This window comes from Eretmochelys imbricata, chromosome 6 (assembly GCF_965152235.1).
Source record: "Eretmochelys imbricata isolate rEreImb1 chromosome 6, rEreImb1.hap1, whole genome shotgun sequence".
NCBI classification, from domain to species: domain Eukaryota; kingdom Metazoa; phylum Chordata; order Testudines; family Cheloniidae; genus Eretmochelys; species Eretmochelys imbricata.
Window position 1 is genome coordinate 111,047,555 of NC_135577.1, and position 19,322 is coordinate 111,066,876.

The 19,322-nt window shown below is 43.0% G+C and overlaps 2 protein-coding genes across 6 annotated transcripts in view; one reads left to right on the forward strand and one right to left on the reverse strand.

The window, feature by feature from the left end:
- Positions 1-19,322, forward strand: part of PPP2R5C (protein phosphatase 2 regulatory subunit B'gamma) — a 194,267-nt gene that overhangs the window by 136,000 nt on the left and 38,945 nt on the right. For all 4 annotated transcript variants that reach the window (XM_077819371.1, XM_077819374.1, XM_077819372.1 and 1 more), the window contains 2 exons: positions 1,390-1,498; positions 8,312-8,365. In XM_077819371.1, coding sequence (XP_077675497.1) covers positions 1,390-1,498; positions 8,312-8,365 — 163 coding nt within the window. The remainder of the gene's footprint in view (positions 1-1,389; positions 1,499-8,311; positions 8,366-19,322) is intronic.
- LOC144266145 (uncharacterized) overlaps positions 445-19,322 on the reverse strand; it is a 73,303-nt gene continuing 54,425 nt past the window's right edge. Inside the window, exons 3-5 of one of the 2 annotated variants that reach the window (XM_077819376.1) lie at positions 18,368-18,546; positions 17,999-18,257; positions 445-1,957 (exon numbers count right to left, since the gene is read on the reverse strand). In XM_077819376.1, coding sequence (XP_077675502.1) covers positions 1,926-1,957; positions 17,999-18,257; positions 18,368-18,373 — 297 coding nt within the window. In that variant the 5' untranslated portion in view covers positions 18,374-18,546 and the 3' untranslated portion in view covers positions 445-1,925. The remainder of the gene's footprint in view (positions 1,958-17,998; positions 18,258-18,367; positions 18,547-19,322) is intronic. The other variant, XM_077819375.1, reaches the window with a different exon arrangement.

Below are 19,322 nucleotides of genomic sequence, written 5' to 3' on the forward strand. Positions count from 1 at the left end.
TCTGAAGAATCAGTCCCTATGTGTTTTAAGCTTGGCACCCAAAATTAATGGACACTTTTATGACAAATTTGCCTTAATTGTTCTGCCTCAATTCCCCAACTACAAAATGGTGACAACACCTAATCTCCCAGGAGCATTAAGAAAATAAATTCATGTTTTGAAACACTCAGATATTATGATGAGAGCACCATGGAAATGTCTGTGAGGAAATGAATAATTTTGTTTTCAGTGTGGGGTTTGCATGGCGTGTTAAATAAGGCCAGATGCCACACATTGAATGAGGAGGATAAAAAGAAATAATCAATAACTAACTACTCATTCAGTGAATGAAGTACGGGTCATGTGGAAAAAATGGTATATGATAATGTAATTATAGACTGCATTATAGTGTGCACGTACAAGGTGCGGGGAATTAAGTTTGCAAAAGCAACCTTCATTCTGGCATTTTCTAACTTTTGAGTGCTTGACTTCGCAAGCTGAATGCTCTTAACGTAGTGTTTTAGGATGTAATAGTTCAGCACTTTATCAGTTCCCTTCTTGTTTGTGAGAGCCTTCCATGCTAGTTAATGTGAGATGAAAACATCTGAAAAATAAGAACATGTGATTGTAAAACCACAAAAATTGGCAGTGAGACTCCAGTTGTAGTATGTGAAACTATTTTTAATTCCATTTTTTTAAAGTTGACAGGTTTTCAAAAGACCATTCCAGATAAAAAGATCAAAGGGTACAATGCACCCAGTAATGAGTAACACGTGTCTTTACTCAATTGGTGTTGGGAGCTCCATGTGCTGTGATGCTGTCTTGTTGCCTGCTCCAGTGCTAAAAAACTACCCATTTCCCAATAGAGTAATCCTGTCTCCGATCTGTGTACTCTCCTGAATCAGACTCCCAGGTGTTGGGTCTTTGGTTGATTCCCTCATCAGGAATGAATTAGCTGGCTTTCAGCAGCTGGGAAGGGCATTTATTCAGAACTTTGTTTACAAGGAGGTGGAAAGATTGGAAGCTGGAGGGGGGAACTGGGTCTTTTATGGAACTTGGAGGGAGGATTTCGGCACCTGGGAAAGACGCAAGTTAGAACTCTTGATATAGGGGATGTGAGGATGTTGATTTTACCATTGGTTGAATTTGTATTCTGCGCTCTAGGTAATTAGACTTAAATATTCTTAAAATTTTGTTCTATTTTTATTTAAATAATGACCCCCTTCTTCAACATGGAAAAAATGCTACATTAATGTTCTATGGGAGAGAGCTCAAAGAAAAACAACTTGGAACAATTAAAATAAAGAACAAAGAAATGATTTTCTTATACTTAAAAAGTTGGCAATAGTGAAAATTTTGAACACGTACTGATTTGAAACTGATTTTAAAAACTTCTGATTTTTTTTACAGTATAATTAATGGATTTGCCTTACCATTAAAAGAAGAGCACAAAATTTTCTTATTGAAGGTGTTATTACCTTTGCACAAAGTGAAATCACTGAGTGTCTACCACCCACAGGTAAATTAATTTGTTTATGAAGTGTTATAGATTCTGTTCCACAGGATGGTCCAGGGAATAAAATGCTGAACTGGGAGTTGGGAGACCTGGGATTTATTTCCAGCTCTGCTATTGGCCTGCTGTGTGACCTTATGCAAGTCACTTCCCCTCTCTCTGACTCAGTTTCTTCATCTGTAAAATGGGGTAAAGATACTCTTTAAAAAGCATTCTGAGATCTGTGGATGAAAAGCACTGTATAATATCACAGAAAAACTTATCCTTTTAATGAGAATGTCCCTTTAGTAGATCTTTTTTTAAAAGATCCATTATATGTGGTATGTTTTACTTGGATAATTTAATATTTTAGTTCAGTTTGTTGTAACTTTTTGGTGCCCTGGATGTTTTGCTAAGTCACTTATTTCTTCAATATGCATTCATTAAGTGGATGTTACTGAAGAGGTGGAGTGTAAAACCAAATACCTGAAAAATGAGAAAAAAATGTAAGTGTTGAAACAACCTGTGTAATAACATTAGGACCACTCCACTCTGTTGCTTTCATACTCCTTGAACCTTTGTTAGGCTCACAGTAGGGAGCCACAAAGAATTCTAGATTTGGAACTGCACTGTGATATGCTGAAAATCTGTCTAGAAAAAGCTGCTTTTAGATACCCAGGAAATTGTTCAGTAAATCAGCCCATTCCCAATCACTTTTTAATGAATACATACCCAATATAGAAATCACTGTGTCTTTTTATGTAAATTTGATAAAATGGTTGTATTAAATTTAAACCAGCTTTTATGTGAAAGTTCTTTTCTAGTAATTGCTTTGACTCATTTTTAACTTAATGTTAATTTCACTTTATTAAAGATCAAGAAATAGAATTTGAATCTTAATCTAGGACTTCATCTGAAGTTTCTGTGAGGAAATGAATAATTTCAGAATTGGGACCAAAATAAGTCTGGGATGAAGAATCAAATGGCCAGTTAAGAACAGCTGTGGTTTTTGTGGGGATTTTTTCCTCGGCAGCTCACAAAATAGTCTAAAAATTATCCTGCAACCACCCCTACACCACAGTCCTTTGTAACCTCAAAGGATTGTGAGGTTTGTGAAAATTACTGTTTCCTCACTGGTGCTGTGTCGCTAGGATTTCTGAGGGCATGCATGTCCAACAGTTCTGTGCACTGCAGTATGCTGATTCTTTTCCAGAATGCAAACACGCTGAAAGCCACCCAACTTTTGTTCTAGACCCTTACTTACTCGCCATAGAAGCAAGCATACTTGGAATACAGTTTTTTCAAAATCATTTGGTTCATTTCAAGATCTTTATGAGGGCATATCTTTATTGAAAAAGAAAAAAGAAACAGCAAAACATGCAAACATGGTGACGGGATCAGATCCGTGGTCCATCTTGACTAGTGTCCTGTTTGTGACAGTGACCAGTACCAGCTGCATCAGTAAACGGTGCAAGAAACCACGTAGTGGGCAATTATGGTACTCTCAAAGGAAGTCTCCTCCTACTTCCCATTAGGTGTTGGATTATGATTGAGACATGAGTATTTCTATCAATTCCAAAACCAGGGGTTAATCAGAGATCAAAGCTTTTCCATGGCAATGGAAATAATGTTCTGGTTAAAGACTGTTACCCTTCAAGGCGGTTCACATAAAGGATACAAAAACAGGAATAGGGAGAGTTGTGGTGCTCCTTTTAGTCCTCCACAGCCCAGAAACCACTTTAGACTTGCTAGATAGCCAGGAACCCTACATTGTACCTGCAGAAAACACCAGACCTTTTGAAACAGGCACTCCTTCATTCAGACTGGAGACACTTACAGTTAAGAACTTGGGCATCAGAAGAAAAGTGTAGTTCAATATGGATTCTCCATTAACCTTTGATACAGTTTGGTATCCTGACAGAACTCAAACAGGATATTTCATTCATTCACTGATCTGGTCAAATTCGCATTTCAGGTCTGAGGAAAAACAAAACTTAGAGGCAGGAATTTGCCTCTTTGTGCAGTGCCTAGCACAAGGGAGCCCTGACCTCTAGATGCTACTGTGATACAAATATTATAATCCCCAAGTTCTAGTGACCTTGGCTAGAAGGTTTGATTAGAGTCCTACAACTAGGCACCATAGAAACATGACATGAGCCATAGCAGTATTTGTGGACAGGCACATTGGATCCTCCATTTGAGAGTAGGTGCCAATTTTAATCACAATGATTAAATTAGACAAGCATGTGGCTGGTCTTTCTAGTTGCCATTACCTCTAAAAGGCAAGTTTTAGAATTAGTTCCTATAGCCATACAGGAATCACACTTGTAGCTCCAAAAACCTTTCTGTTCAAGGCAAGTTCCTTTTTACACAATGGGTTGGAATAGTTCTCTCTTCATTCTGTTCTAACTCTTGGATGGTTGGGGCATAAATGGGCATTCCTAGAGCTTCTCTCCAAATTCAACCACCATGGTAGTCTGGTAAATGACCAGAATATAAATAGAATTTTTTTTCTAATACACTAGTACATTGTATTAAGTCGTCTTAATATTAATAATTGTTGCTGTAGTGTTTCTATAGCTGTAATAAGAACTTTTTGATGACCTGAGCTGACGGTCGAATCATAATGCTGGAGCCTCCAGCAACAATATTGATTCACCTCCAAATTCCACAGGTGGAGGGGCATTAGCCCCTGAGTAACGAATTCAGAGAGAAGCTGGTAACAGAGAGAAAATTATCAGGTAATAAATTTCTCATTCATGCATCTGTTGGAACTCAAATCAAGATTTCTGGCATCAATGCATGTAACCTTTAATTTGCTGCTGCTTCCATCAGAAGATGATCTAGTTGGAACAAAGCAAAAAGGAGAGTAGCTGTTTGTCAGGGATGTGACAAAAACCAAGAAATAAGGAATTTACAGTAAATCCATGTTTTGACATTTGTCTCAAATCCTTCTTGTATTTCATTGATCTTTTGACGGAACTTAGTTATTATGAAAGTGAAGGACTAAATAGGATTGGTTTACAGGTGCTATGCAGTGTTCCCCACACTGCTCCCAATGAACATGAGTCCTGACTTTATAACACCTTGTTCTGACATTACTTCAATGCTGGACCATAATCAAAAAGTGCCATTGTGACACATTGTGTATATTACAAAAACATTATACAAATGAAGATTAGGATAAAACCACCAAAACTCATCCCTTAATCTTTAAGTATAATATTTGAAGGTAATGCATTCTAGAATTTGCTTTTTTTTAATTGTTTTAACTAATTTAATTCTTTCAGATAATGTGTGAATTTTTTTCTTCCCACCTACATATAAAATATGTTTAAAATTAGCCTTCGTTGGCTTATCTTCCTCATGTTCTCTGATGAATTAGAGACCGTATGTTTCTTTTCTCCAGCTGCAACCCAGTTCCCAGGGAATTCAGAGCATTCCATGTCTATATTATATGAGAAATTGTATATTGACAATTTTTTATAAGAGACACCTGACTCTCTTATCCAGTGAGTCCAATTCAAACAAATTGCATGCACCTTGGAACAGTTCTACTGGTTTAAATTGATACTTAAGTCACAACCTCCCTTCCTCTCTTCATCCTTTTTATTACTTCCAGGGAGCACAGAATCTGCCTCAACCCTTTACTTCATTTGTCCTTTTCAGCTTCCCTTTCTCCCTCCCCCCCCCCCCCCCCCAAAAAAAAAAAAAAAGACAACAAAGAATCTTAAGCAACCAGCTTCAGGGCCAAGCCAAAACTTCTGTGGGAGAAACACTCACTTCCAGGCCTCCTCCCCATTCTACCTATCGTGAGGCATTGAGGTTTCCCAGTTGTTCAACAATGTCTTAGGTCGGGTGCATGTGAGATCAGCCTTTTCCTTTGCCATCCCCATTCTGCTCCTTTGTTGTATAACTAGGATCCCAGTTGGAGGCATGGTTCTATCCCCATCATTTTTCCTTCAGTCTTTTGGGCTTCAGCCTCCATTCATCTTCCTGTGATCTGCTCTCAGCCAGGGAGACTTTGAACTGCCAACAGTTGTTCTTCAGTAACAAGAAAATATCCAGTCTCTGCCTCTTTCATTTCTGCGTATGTCAGATAGGAAGGCTTTCTTGTGCTCATTGGCTACAGAGGACAGAAATCTCACCACAAAAACAAAACATAGACTCTCTTCATTCATCACCTGGAGTGTATGCCTTTTTTGGGGTGGGGGGTTTAAGTTTTAGCTAGAGGGCATTATCGGGGCTGTTCTTCACATCATGTTGCCTCAACTGATCACTCCACCTGTCCCTTCACATTCCTTGTTTCCCAGCCCTTTTTTTTCTAGGCATCCCTGTGAGTGACTTGATTAAAGATTGACCATTTTCTTTCTTGCAAAGTGGAAACATGTTAGTTGATCAGAAGACCTTCTCCTAATTCCATCAGCTGTATGCTTATTATCTGGAGTACAGAAAGCAATCTCTTTTGGGATTTAGGCTCGGGTATGCCTCTAGTCTTTGCCTACAGGGTAGAAGGGTTCTTTCGGAGTTCTCCAAACTGTCGAATCTCATACCCATCAGGTTCCAGGCTTGAAATCAGTTGTTTGAGGCTTCATGGACAGTGCAACAGGACACTCTAAAAGTTTGATTCTGCTTTCAGAAGCACTGGGCTTTTGCATTGGATGGAAATTACAGGCTTCCATGAGAGTAGTTAATTTACAGGATAAAGACAATATCTGGGTGGATTGTGCCAGCCGGCAGAAGCTGACCCTGGAAGAGCCTGAAGCTGAAGATGTTCCAGTTCATTCCTCGGCATCAGAGTCATCCATCAGAGGATTGGTCTGCAACCAGAAACTCAGCAAAAAAAATATCCAGGTTTTCTTTCAGTGACCCAACCCATTGCTTTGGATGTTTTTTCAGTGTATTGGGGGAGAGACTTGGGCGACGATATTCCATCCATTGCTGAGACTTGCAAAATCCAGTAGCGCATGTAGAAGAGTCTTTTTTTATGACACTCTTCTGAGACCTTATGAATCTGGCTCTCCATGTTGGAAGCTGTCAGTAAGGTTGACTCTGCTTCATCCAAAGGTAACTTAGTGTTACTGCCTTCAGAGTGAACATCACAGGTTCTTGACAAAAGGAACTGGTTGAAAATCTAAGGTGCTAAAAGGGTTCCACAGGAGGACATATATCAGGCTCTAGAAACAGTTTAAAAGTTGATGTTCTGCTAAGAGCTTGGGGGGACTTTAATAGGAGATTTTTGAGTCCACATCTGCTCTTTCCATAACTAGGGACCAATGGATAGGAATGAGCCAGGATCTCACATTTGTATCTAAATTGTTTAAATCTCAGAAAGCTTCACTGTCCAGCCTTACAATCTACTGGGGAAAAGCAGTTTTAAACTTTGTTTCTCCAGGTGGGGATAAATCCCTGTGGGTTTTGACTGCTGCAAGCTGTTGTTTCCTCCCTCTTGGTGAAAAAACCCTTTTAGTTGGAAAAGTTACTAGGAGGGTTGGTAAATTAATCTCTTTGATCCTCCTTATGTAATGTTTTTCTGGAGGTTGTGTTTGTTCGTTCCTAACCTAACTCAGAGATGCATATTAATAAGCTTTTTCCCCTGAACCACGACATCTGTGAAAGCAGAAACTTCATGCTTTGGACATGTGCAGTACACTAAAAGCTTCAGAGTTCAACAAGCAGTTATTTCTGTATGTCAAGGGCCCTAACAAAGGAAAGAGGTTCCTCAAACACTTCAGTATTAGAAGTTGGCTTTAAAATATTTGCCTAATTTACAAGATGACAAGATAACTCCTGCACAGGAAATAACAGGGCATTTGAGCAGAGGCCTACAGTGTATCTTGAGTAGAAAGGACTGAGGCATCTGTCCAAGAAATCTGTAGAGCTGCTTCCTGGTCAGTACTTATCACATTTGGGTGTTACTATAAAGTCAATCTCTTCTCAGAGGAAGATGCCATATATGGACAGAGTATTTTTAAAAAGAAAAGGAGTACTTGTGGCACCTTAGAGACTAACCAATTTATTTGAGCATGAGTATTTTTAGGCAGCAACTTGAGGTAAGCCTTCTTTCTAAGTTGGCACTAGTTGCCACATCTGTGCACTCTGGTTCGTTATAGGATGGGGATAAAGGAGACCTTCAACAAGAGAGAATTACTTATTGGCATCTTTATCAGTTTTCACTTCCCGCATCTTGATACTACCCTCCTCCCCTCATATTTTTAGGGTTGTATGTTTTTGTAGAAAGAACCATGGTTGGTTATACAGGAAAGGTATTGGCTTCTTTGTATATTTTGGAAAGACCCAGTATTTTTATCTCAGTGATTTCTGATAAGTGGAAATACCACATTCAGTTACTGGGAAGAGGAAATTACAGTAAAGATAATTACTGATAAGTTCTTTCTTTTTGTGAGGCAAAAAAATATAAAGTTTGAGATTATAAAGATATCTTGGCTTTTTTCAAGGAACAACATTAAGGAACTTAATTTTTTGAACAATCATGAGACTGAGTGTGTTCATAAGCCATCAGAAAAGAATGTGAAAATAGTAGTGGGATATTAGTCAAGTTAAATATTGTCAAAACATCATTAAAGATCTACTGTAATTCAGAAAATATTATATTTGATACTTTGAAAGTATGATGTACCATTGCTGTTTAAAGTGTGTCTGAAAAATACAGGAATAAAAATTATTCAAATATTTTTACTACATGTAATAGATGAAGGTGTTTTTACCTGAATTTGGAACTATTCTCAGTTTTTAATGTTAAAATTTGTGTGTGGCATATGCTTACATTGAAATACTTTGGTTTAACTGTTAATATATACTTTATCTTTTTTTATTTAGTTGGCATACTGTGTAGTTCAATTTTTAGAAAAGGACAGCACGCTTACTGAACCAGTAAGTTTATTTTACTGTTTTATCCTATTCATTTTGAAGCATTAATAACATTTTGATTTGCACTGTTTATAATGTTTGTTACACCTAAAAATCATTCCCAAGTAATAGATTGATTTTATTATTGAGAGCAAAGTTCTTTAAACTTCTAATTAATAAAATGTATTTTTTAAAAATTGTTTGAATGATCCCTGGAATGAGGTGCTCACTAAGACTATCTAGTTGGTTTTTTCCCAATAATGGTACAGTGAGCAATTTTTACGTCACTCAGCCAATGTCCATTAGTAAAATTAGCATATCTAAAACAACTGATTAATCAAAATAAATATCTGACAAGAATGCATATTCATTTTAGAAAGCTTAGCATTTTGATCACCTCACGTGATTATTATATGTGCTAAATCAGTGTTGAATTCTAGTTGCTCACTCACCTGAAGGAAATAAAAATTTCCTCCCATTATAATCATGGTGAAGATGGGCAAGTAGATTTTGCACCCGATAGTAAATTTTCATAATTTACAAGGCTGCACTAAGGACATTATTGCATATTATGACCATTCAGTTTCTGAGTTAAAAATGTATGCAGTTCTCTATGTATAATGCTGAACTATCATTTTACTTGTTCTGACAATCCATATATTTTCATTAGCTTTAGCTTCTAATTTATATACATATTTCTCCTTCCACCCATATCACTCTGCTTTTTTCTTCCCTCCCCTTCTGAAAAATGTGAAGTATTATTTCACTTCCCTAATAAGGTAAAGGAAAATTATCTATCTGATAGAATGGCTAATGTTAAAGATTCTCACAGCTTTTAAAATTATATCTATACATATACATTACCTGTACATATTTATATTTTAAAAGATGATTATTTTAAAAAAACTGCTAATTTTTTATTGTTCTTCAAGTGCTTGCTCATGTCGATTCCATTGTAGGTGTGTGCACAGCCACATGCGCAGTCGTGAGAGACTTTTGCCTTAGCGGTTCCCATAGGGCCAGCTGTGGCACTCTCTGGAGTGCCACACTCATGCCACGGTATATCAGGTGCTGCCAGCCCTGTGCCCTCTCCGTTCCTTCCTACCACCTGCGGTGGTCAGTCAGAGCACCTCTGTCCTTTGTTTCCCAGGCGATCAGAGGTTTCTCTTCTATCTTAGCCTTGTGCTTCCAGCTATAAATAGTTTAATCATTGTTCGTTAGCTGTTATGTCTTTAGTTAGGTAGTGTCCCAGAGGGGACTTTGTCTCAGGCGAGGCATGCCCCAGCCTCCAGGTTTCAAGCCCTGCTCTTTGTGTAACAGGCCTATGCCTGTTAGTGACCCGGACAAGAGCTGTCTACAGTTCCGCAGGGAATCCCACATAAAGGAGCGCTGTCGCATCTGCCAGAACTTTCATCCTTGGACACAAAGAGAGCACGACATATGCCTCAAGGCCCTCCTGATGCAGTGTTTCCCAACGCCCAGGTTTGGAGCAGGCACAGCCCAAACCAGCACCCAGCGTGTCAACTATGGTGCATAGTGCACCCTGGCACCAGGCTTCAACTGGCACCGATCCCCAATCACGAAGAAGAAGATGGCACCAAGCAAGCCTGACCAAGGGGCACTGGGCAAAGAACCTGGCTCAGGCCTTACACCCACTCTGGATCCGCAAAAGGGCTGAGCCCTGGGGAGTTCATCCCCTGGAAAGAACCTGCCACCGACTTCAGGGAACAGTAAGGGGCCCAAACCAACGGCGCAGTTGACGCCCTCTGAGCCCCCAGTTCCTGGAGAGCTAAGAGTGCCTTCACTGCAGGTGTCACTGCAGGCAGAAATGGAACCGGGTAAGGCTCTCTGTGAGTGCAAGCCCGCCGGGAAGGCCTCGCACAAAACAAGCGAGTGTCACCGGTCTCCAGAGCCAAGACAGAACCCTAGGTCACCACGTTCTTAGTCTCTGCGTCAGCCGAGTATGCGTGACGCTCCCAATTCCTGTCTTCTCACTGGAGCTTGCCCAGGTGTCAAAGATCTCCCCGGCACTGGTCTTTGTCGTGTTTTTGGTCGCCATCGCCAACACCACCTGGTCACTCCCCAATACAGCACCACTCACCCTACTCCTGGCATCGGTCAGACCGTTCCCGGCAACGGTAAGCCGCCAGACCCAAGCCTCCACAGCCCCACCTTGGTCACCGGAGTGTGACAACTTCTCCTGTTTGGAAGGCACAGTTCAGCCCCTTGCCCAGACACCATCGTGATTGGGCTCCAGAGGGCGCATCCTAGGTATCAGTTCTGACCTGGCAGCAGGGCCAGAGGCCAACCCAATGGCTTTATTGGAATGCCTGGGGCGTTCGTGTCACGCTGTTGCTCCACTCCTGCCAACCCTTGGTCACCATGTCAGACAGGCCAAAGTTGGCATCCATGGCACTGGGTTGGGTGCAGGATGCTCCGGCAGCTGCTGCAAGTGAGGAGCTGGTACCCACCCCAAAGCCGCCCTCTCCGACATATGAGGACATTGCCGGACCTCTCTCAATCGTCCAATCATCCTCCTCCTCTCTGGATGAGGTGGTGGCGGGCCCATCAAGCTAGCCCTCCAGATGATTTTAGGGAGCCTCAGGCGCTGCTCTGCAGAGTCGCTTCCAACTTGGGCCTCTAGGTGGAGGAGATAGAGGAGCAGATGGACACACTGTTTAATGTGCTCTTGGCGTCCGCCCCAGCCTGCGTCGCGCTCCCAGTACGCAAGGGGGTCCTTAACATTGCCAAAACCATCTAGCAAACCCCGTCCTCCATCCCGCCCACCTCTAAGAGGGGAAGAAAAGAAGTATTTTGTCCCTGCAAAGGGGTTCGATTACTTGTACACTGACCTGCAACCGGGATCATTGGTCGCATCGGCCCACCAGTTCCACCCGTAAAAATAAGGAGGTCAAGAGGCTGGATTTGTTTGGTCACAAAATTTATTCTACGACCAGCCTCCAGTTTTGGGTGGTGAACCACCAGGCCCCTTTCGGTCACTATAACTTTAACTTGTGGGACTCTCTCCTCAAGTTCAAGGACTCCATGTCCCAGGAGATGGTCCAGGAGTTCGTGACCCTGGTCGAGGGAGGAGGGGACTGCAGCTGCTTGATGCTCCCTCCAAATGGCTTGGGACATGGACAATTCAGCTGCCTGGCTGGTTACCTTGGCGGTGGTCATGTGGCGCAGTTCCCGGCTCCAGGAGATGCAGGCCTCTATTCAGGACCTCCCGTTTGATGGTGATGGCCTGTTCTCTGACCAAACGAATGTGCGTCTGCACGGCCTGAAGGACGCGCGCGACCTTCTGTTCTCTGGGGATGCACACTCCTTAGGCATTGAGACAGCCGTTACAGCTTTTTCCGCCAACTCGACAGTGGCATCTTAAACAAGGGCCTGCAAGGAAACTGGACGTCGGGTTTAGCCACCACTGCTCGTCGTCGTCTCCTGCACAGCCTGGCCCAGAGAAGCACCAAGGGAGCCAAAAGCGCTCATTTTGAGGGTGCACTCGGGAATGACTCACCAGTCAACTGCCCAGATCTTCCCGTCTTTTCCTCAACCACCTTTTCCCCTACCGCTTGGCCTGGTCGGAGGCTAAGTTGGACTACTGGGTCCTGGACATAGTCCGTCAGGGCTACATTCTACTACCGCTACTTCCTAATCCCGGAGGTGAAAGGGGGCCTCAGACCCATTCTGGGCCTGCGGGGCCTCTACAAGTCTCTCAACAAGTTGAAGTTCTGCATGGTCTCCATCCTCCCTTCCCTGGATCCAGGGGACTGGTATGCCGATCTCGTCTTAAAGGACACTTACTTTCATGTCTCCATATTGCCAGGACACAGGCGTTTCCTATGTTTCACAGTGGCTGGGCACCACTTCCAGTTCACAGAACTACCCTTTGGCCTGTCCTGGGCCCCAGGTGGTTCACAGAATGCGTGGCGCCAGTGGCAGCTTACCTGAGGCATTGAGGGGTCCAGATCTTCCCATATCTCATCAACTGCGTCATCAAGGGCAGGTCTCTGGAGCAAATGCAAAGGAACCTCGATTTGGTGCGCTCCACCTGCAGTGACCTGGGCCTGTTAATAAATACAGAAAAATCCACATTAACGTCAGTCCAACACATAGAGTTTATTGGAGTGGTTCTCGACCCTATGCAGGACAGGGCCTTCCTGCTGGAAGCACGTTTTCAGGCCATGATTGACTTGATCTCCCTCGTAAACAGCCAACTGCTCACCACAGCACACATGTTCCTATGACTTATAGGCCACATGGCCGCATGAACATACATGGTCAACCATGCCCTGCTTCATCTAAGGTCTCTGCAAGCGTGACTGGCCTTGGTCTACATTCCCAGCAGGCACCCTCTGGACCGAGTGGCCACAGTGCTGAGTTATGTCCTCTTGTCTCTGGACTGGTGGCAGGATCACAAGTCAGTACTGCAAGGAGTCCCCTTCGTGACCCCATCTCTGTCGCTCACCCTGGTCTCAGATGCGTCGGATCTGGGTTATGGAGCTTATCTGGGTGAGCTCAAACACCCGGGGCCGCTGGCTACAACATGACCTAGCCCTTCATATCAATGTCAGGGATCTCAGTGGTTCGCCTGGCCTGCCAGGCTTTCTTGCTCCACCTGGAAGACACCTCCACCTGGTGCAGGTCCTGACAGATAATACTCTCGCGATGTATTATATCAACAGGCAGGGTGGTGCCAGGTCTTTGGCCCTTTGTTCTCTGCAGGATAGGGACAAGGGCTCCCTGTCGGACGCCTTTCTGATCCCATGGCCTCGTCAACACTGGTTCGGCATGCTGCTGAGTCTTTCGGCAGCCACCCTGCTGCAGCTGCCTCTTCAGCCAGATCTGTCCCAGAACCACAGCAATCTATTGCATCCAAACATGGTGGTGCTGCACTTGAGGACCTGGCTACTGCGTGGCTAAGTGGGAAAGAATGGCAGTGTTCCGCGGGTGTCCAGCAGTTCCTGCTGGGCAGCAGAAAACTCTCCACCAGGGCTACCTACGTGGCAAAGTGGAAATGGTTCTTGTGTTGGGCCTCGGATTGCTGTATTCGTCCAGAAGAGGCCCCACTGCAGGACATCCTGGTCTGTTTGCTGCACCTGAAGCTCCAGGATCTGTCGCTATCTTTGGTCCAGGTACACCTGGCAGCCTTCTGCCCTTTGTTTCAAGGCATGGTTCCTGAAAGGTCTGGAGTGCCTTTACCCACCTGTCTGGGACCTGGTCACTCCTTGGGAACCTGAATCTTGTATTGTCAAGGCTATTGGGGGCCCCTCTTTGAGCCCTGGCTTCCTGCTCCCTCCTGCTTCTCTCCTGGAAGGTCTCCTTTTTGGTCACCATAACTTCAGCACGTAGGGTGTCCAAGATCAGGGCACTCATGTCGGAACCTCCTTATATGATCTTCTATAAGGACAAGGTCCAGCTGCATTCACACCCGGCTTTTCTGTCCAAGGTCGTGACCCAGTTCCATGCTGATCAAGACATATACCTACTGGGCCCTTGTCGAAAGCTTCATACAACAGATGAGGAATACAGGCTGCATGCCCTGGATGTCAGACAGGCACTAGCCATCTACGTAGATAGAACAAAGCTGTTCCGTAAGTCTATGCAATTGTTTGTTGCTGACAGAATGAAGGGTTACCTAGTATCTACCCAGAGAATCTCATGCTGGATCACGGCCTGCATCTGCTACTGCTATGAGCTGGCAAAAATGCCCCTGCTGGCGATCATGACAGCTCACTTGAATAGGGCACAGGTGTCATCAGCAGCCTTCCTTGCTCAGGTACTGATTCCGGAAATTTGTCATGCCTCAACCTGGTCGTCCATTCGCTTTTGCTTTGCACTATGTGCTGACCCAGCAAGCTCAAGATGATGCTGGTTTCGGCAGAGCAGTACTCCAGTCTGCAATCTTGAGAACTCTGACCCCACCTCCATGGATTCTGCTTGTGAGTCGCCTGCAATGGAATCAACATGAGTCTGCACCTGAAGAAGAAATTATGTTTACCCACCTTTTGTAATTGCTGTTCTTTGAGATGTGTTGCTCATATCCATTCCATTACCTGCCCTCCTGCCCCTCTGTCAGAGTTGTCAGCAAGAAGGAACTGAGAGGGCGCAGGGCCGGCAGTGCCTGATATACCATAGCATGAGTGTGGCACTCCAATGGGCACCATAGTCGGCCCTACAGTTACCACTAAGGCAAAAGTCTCCAACCGCGCACACACCTACAATGGAATGGACATGAGCAACAAATCTCGAAGAACAACAGTTACAAAAGGTGGGTAACAGTATTTTACTCATTGTACAGTACAAAAACACCTGTTTTTTCTGTTATGTATGTCAGTTATGAAAGAAGATATTACTCCATCCACATTAATAGTAATGTCCCAATTTTATATAATACTAACAATCTATGGTGCATACACTATCTCTCTAGTGAATATTTAACCACACTAAAAACCTTGAGGCAATTTGGCTCAGCTGTTAGGCTCAGCTCAAGAGAGGTCTACCCTCTTAACTTTTGCTTGAAATAAACAATTGGCAAAATTTTTATTCTTAAAATTTAGTATAAATATTTTCTGATACTTCGGTCAGTAGAAGCTTAAAGATGTTTGTCAAATATTATTTGTCAGCATTTGTCAAAAGTTATTTTCCCCCTAGAGTCTCATGTTTTTTTGGCCATGCAATCTTAGCACACACAAATGGTTTTCTTAACATTTAGAAATAGGAGGTTTTAATTTGAGGCATTTCCTGGGAGAGAAGTATTGGGCATCTTTATCCTTACGCAGAATACTTCCACATAGTATTTGCTACTATTATCTAATTGCAACAGGAACTGGAGAGGGAAACTAAAGATAGAAGGGAAAGGAGAGGTGGAACTGGAGAGGGGACTGTGACACAGAAAGGGAAGGGGAGAGACACAAAGAATATATGCACAGGGTAAAAAGAATGTTGTGAAGAAATGAAGTTAAAATATATACTGATAAAACTAAATGCAGTGCAAAATGGCAAAATATACTAGAGTGAAAAAGAAATAAACTTAGATAAGATTAGGGGATAGCAGAGGAGAGAAATCTGATGAGAAAAAGATAGTGGAGAAGATAAAAATATTTTAAATTTGCTGTTCATTTTTAGAAAAAGGTCAAAATATGCAGAATGAAATAAAGGGCAGAGGGGGAAGAAAGCAAGTTTTTAAATGAGGCACAGGTGTGTTTGTCATTAGTATCTGAAAATAAGAATAGCAGAGATTGATAAATTACAGGAAGCTGTGTTGCTGCATGATCCCTGTCAATGTTTCAGTCCCTTGGTGTAGATTCATTGATGTACAGCTGGAAATAATGCATTGGCACAGAGGCACCAAAGCAGTGACACCATCCAACTCCCAGATTGAGGGTGGCAAAGGAGTAGTTGTTTCTAGGGTGCTATCCTGTGGCAGGGCCCACTCGCTCCTGCCTCCGTTGAAGTCCACAAACAGCTTTCAGACCTTTTTGCTGGTAAAACACCTGGTGCAGTTTATTTACAATATTATTTTCCACCACCCTTTTGCACTATATAGCCTCACCCCTACAGTCTTAGGAAGCCCTCTGCACCTGAGGCAAGCAAGGGAGAGCGATTTCTCTCCCTCTCTCGTTCTCCTTCCCTCTTTTCCCACCTCTTTCCTGTGCCTTTTGTATCATCTGTCTGATAGCCTAATTCGTCTTAGTTCTCCTCAGCCCATCAGTTAAGCACAGCTCTTCTTAATAAGGTCTGCTCTAGAATTAATTAATTAAGAGTTGCCGTGACCCTATTGTCACACAGGCAAAAAAATTGTGTTGCTCCTCTCCTTCCACCTCACACACTCTGCCATACTTTTTTTATATTAAATTACAAAACACAAATGTAGAAACTTATTACTTATTTACAAAAAAAAAGGTGGAAATTTCCGAAGAGTTTATCTAACATTTAACGTTGAGGAATGCTATTCCAGTCATTTATAATTACACATTAGTTGAAAACAAACATCTAATAATATGAAAACCCCTTAGCTACTATTAAGAAAATAATTTCTGACACCAAACTTAATACATTATTCATTGACACACTGCCACAGACTGAAAAAATCTGAACTGTGCCTCTTTATTGATGATTGGAGACAGAAACATTGGAAAAAATCTTCATCCATAATAAAAGCATTCACCTCGTTATTTAGTGATCAAAACCACTAGAATGCCTTACTCTTCATCAAAAAGGCTTGAGCAAACTGCCTTACATCATGCCATTCATAAGTGAAGCAACATGCAGAAAGCCATTATTCCTGTTCTTTGAGACTCTTAAGTTTTAGAAGGTGCCTGTAACTGTTACAAGAGCTGATATAATTGATATGATAACAATTCTATAAGTATTAACAATTCAGTTTTTATGTGTATAGTCTTCCCCCAAAAACCCAGTATTTTCAAAATTGTATGGTTTTTTATCTTACATGTTTTGTGCCCTGTCTAAACCTTTGATAAGTATGATGAAAGGAAGATAAGAGATGGTGGTGATAATAATACAGTTGTATCAGTTTTAGCAATGAAAAGTCACATATATATTCATAGTAGTCATCTGTGAACTTCTTATGTCTTTTATCCAAAAATAATATTTTACAATTTAGAGGCCTCATCTTGCAAACCTGGAATTGCATGAGTAAAGGTTTTCAGGATCAAGTCCTACATATGAAAGCAACAAAAAAGCAAAAATTGGAGCCAGAGTTATGTTAGTATTGCACAGACAGCAATTTCCAGCTTATGGGTGTGTTAATGATTGTTTGGCATCAGAATTACTTTCTTTATCCTTAGATGATGACTTTCACACTATTCTTTTAAATGTCTGTAACTGTTCATGTTTGGAGTAGCACTTTTTAACCTTCACAGCTGAGTAACAAGTGTTAGTCTGGAAATAGTAATTTCTATGACGTAGCAACATGCCTGATCACTGATTGTTTGGGACAAGAATCCTTTTGGTTCTTCTTCAAGTGATGGTCTCTATGTGTAGTCCACTCAATGTGTACATATGGTTTATGTGCCTGAGACCAGATTTTTCACTAGTGGTGTCTGTCGGTCCGTGCCTGCACCTTTTTCCTCCTTGTGCTCCGAGGTTGTTAGGGGATGTGTGGAATGACTGCTCGTCCAGTACCTTTCTACCACCCATAGTCTGAATCCTAACCCTTCAGTGTCCACAGCTTTATTGAGCATTCTTTGTCTAATGTAAATAGTTTTACCTGTTCTTAGGTAAGTTTAATAGTTTAGAGTTAGTTTTAGGGTCCAGGGGCCTGAGGTGCCCCCTAACCGCTGTATGGGATGCCTAGTATGCCCAAGACCTCAGAATTCAACATCCGCGTGGTCTGCTCCCGGGTCTTCCTGGTAAGCAACGACCATGACGCTTGCTTGTTTTGCCCCAGGAAAGCTCATACCCCCTCCAGGTGTAATATCTGTCCCTCCTCTCACCAAGACTATCAATCCGCAAGAGTGCAGTTTTAGGAGATTGCTGATGGATTGTTCGATGAGTTCGTAGTCTGACCCCAGCCTGTCAGGACCCTCTCATCCTCGTCCTCTCCCTCCCCCTCATGTGGAAAAATTACTTGCCAACTGCTCTGCTGCCTTGTGGCTACGTGCAGTGTTTTTTCTCTTTAGTCCTGCTGACCTGGTCTGCTAATGGTCCCCTTCTTCCTTGAGCAATGGTCCCTGTTGTTTTCCACTGCGGGGTTACATGTGTGCACCATGTGCCTGGAGTCAGAGAATTTGGAAGTAGTGTCTGTTGGTCCGCACATGTGTCCTTGCTTGCCTTGTGCCTTCGACCACGGCAATAAAGGGCAGGGTGAACCAACCACCTCTTCAGGTCTCTTTTTCACAGCTGCATGGTCCAGGTCAAAACCTTTAGTGTCCTCAGCTTTGACGTCGTTCTGAAAAACGATATAAATTAAATAGTTAATAGTTTTAATAGTTTTTAATAACTTTTATAGATTTAGTAGTTTTTAGTATCTTTCACAGATTAGGCTACAGGGGAACCTACCACCATCCCGTACTCCACTTGAGTATCAGACTATGCCTAGAACTCCAGGCTTCAGACTCTGTGCCTCCTGCCCACGATCCTTCTCAGTCAGCGACGACCATCAGCACTGCCTCTACTGCCTGGGAGAAACTCACCTCATGGCTTGGTGCAGTATTTGCCAGTCGTCTCCCAGCCATACCCTAGAAGGACAGGCACTTTGTCTCTGCAAATATCTCATGGAGATCATGGCTGTAATCTGGTCAAAATCTGTTCTGTACGTTGGCCTGAATCAGCAAGGAATGTGCCTCCTGCTGCTAAGTCTGACTTCAGTGCCAGAGAATCCACCACACCACGGGGCCTAGTCAGGAAGCACTCCCATAAGCATGGGACTAAGTCTTCCTCTAAGTCCACTTCAAAGAAATCAGACATGCCTGCAAGCAAATCCACCCATTCAGCCCATGAGGACTTAGTATGTCCTTGGTCCCATAGGCACAAGAAAAAGCTCCGAAACATTGAGCTCTGCCAGCTCTGGACTGTGCTCCATTGGTACCATCCCCCAGCTCCTCACAAGACCTGGGACCCTCCTGCACCAGCAAAGTCTGATTACCTTTGGATGCAATCAGCATTGCTGGCACTAGTATCCTGGACAGAAAGAGTCCTGACACCTGGGAGATATGGATCCATGGTCACACAGGACATTTTTGCCCGCCTGGATCCAGAATCCCCTCCTTCATTGGGAACCTCTGTTTTCAGGGAGTTGCCTACAGGGTGGAGCCTGTTACCCCATCCCCTCTTCTCCGTACACAATGTACACCTCTCCGATGGCACCGGCAGTACCACCACTGGAACCCAAGTCAGCCTTTTCCTCAGGAGATTCGGAATCATTAGAGGAATTGCTCCTCCCATACCATCCTTACCCATTTCCCAGGAGATCTACACAGCCGTGGGACCAACCACTGCCTCACCCAACTTGGAG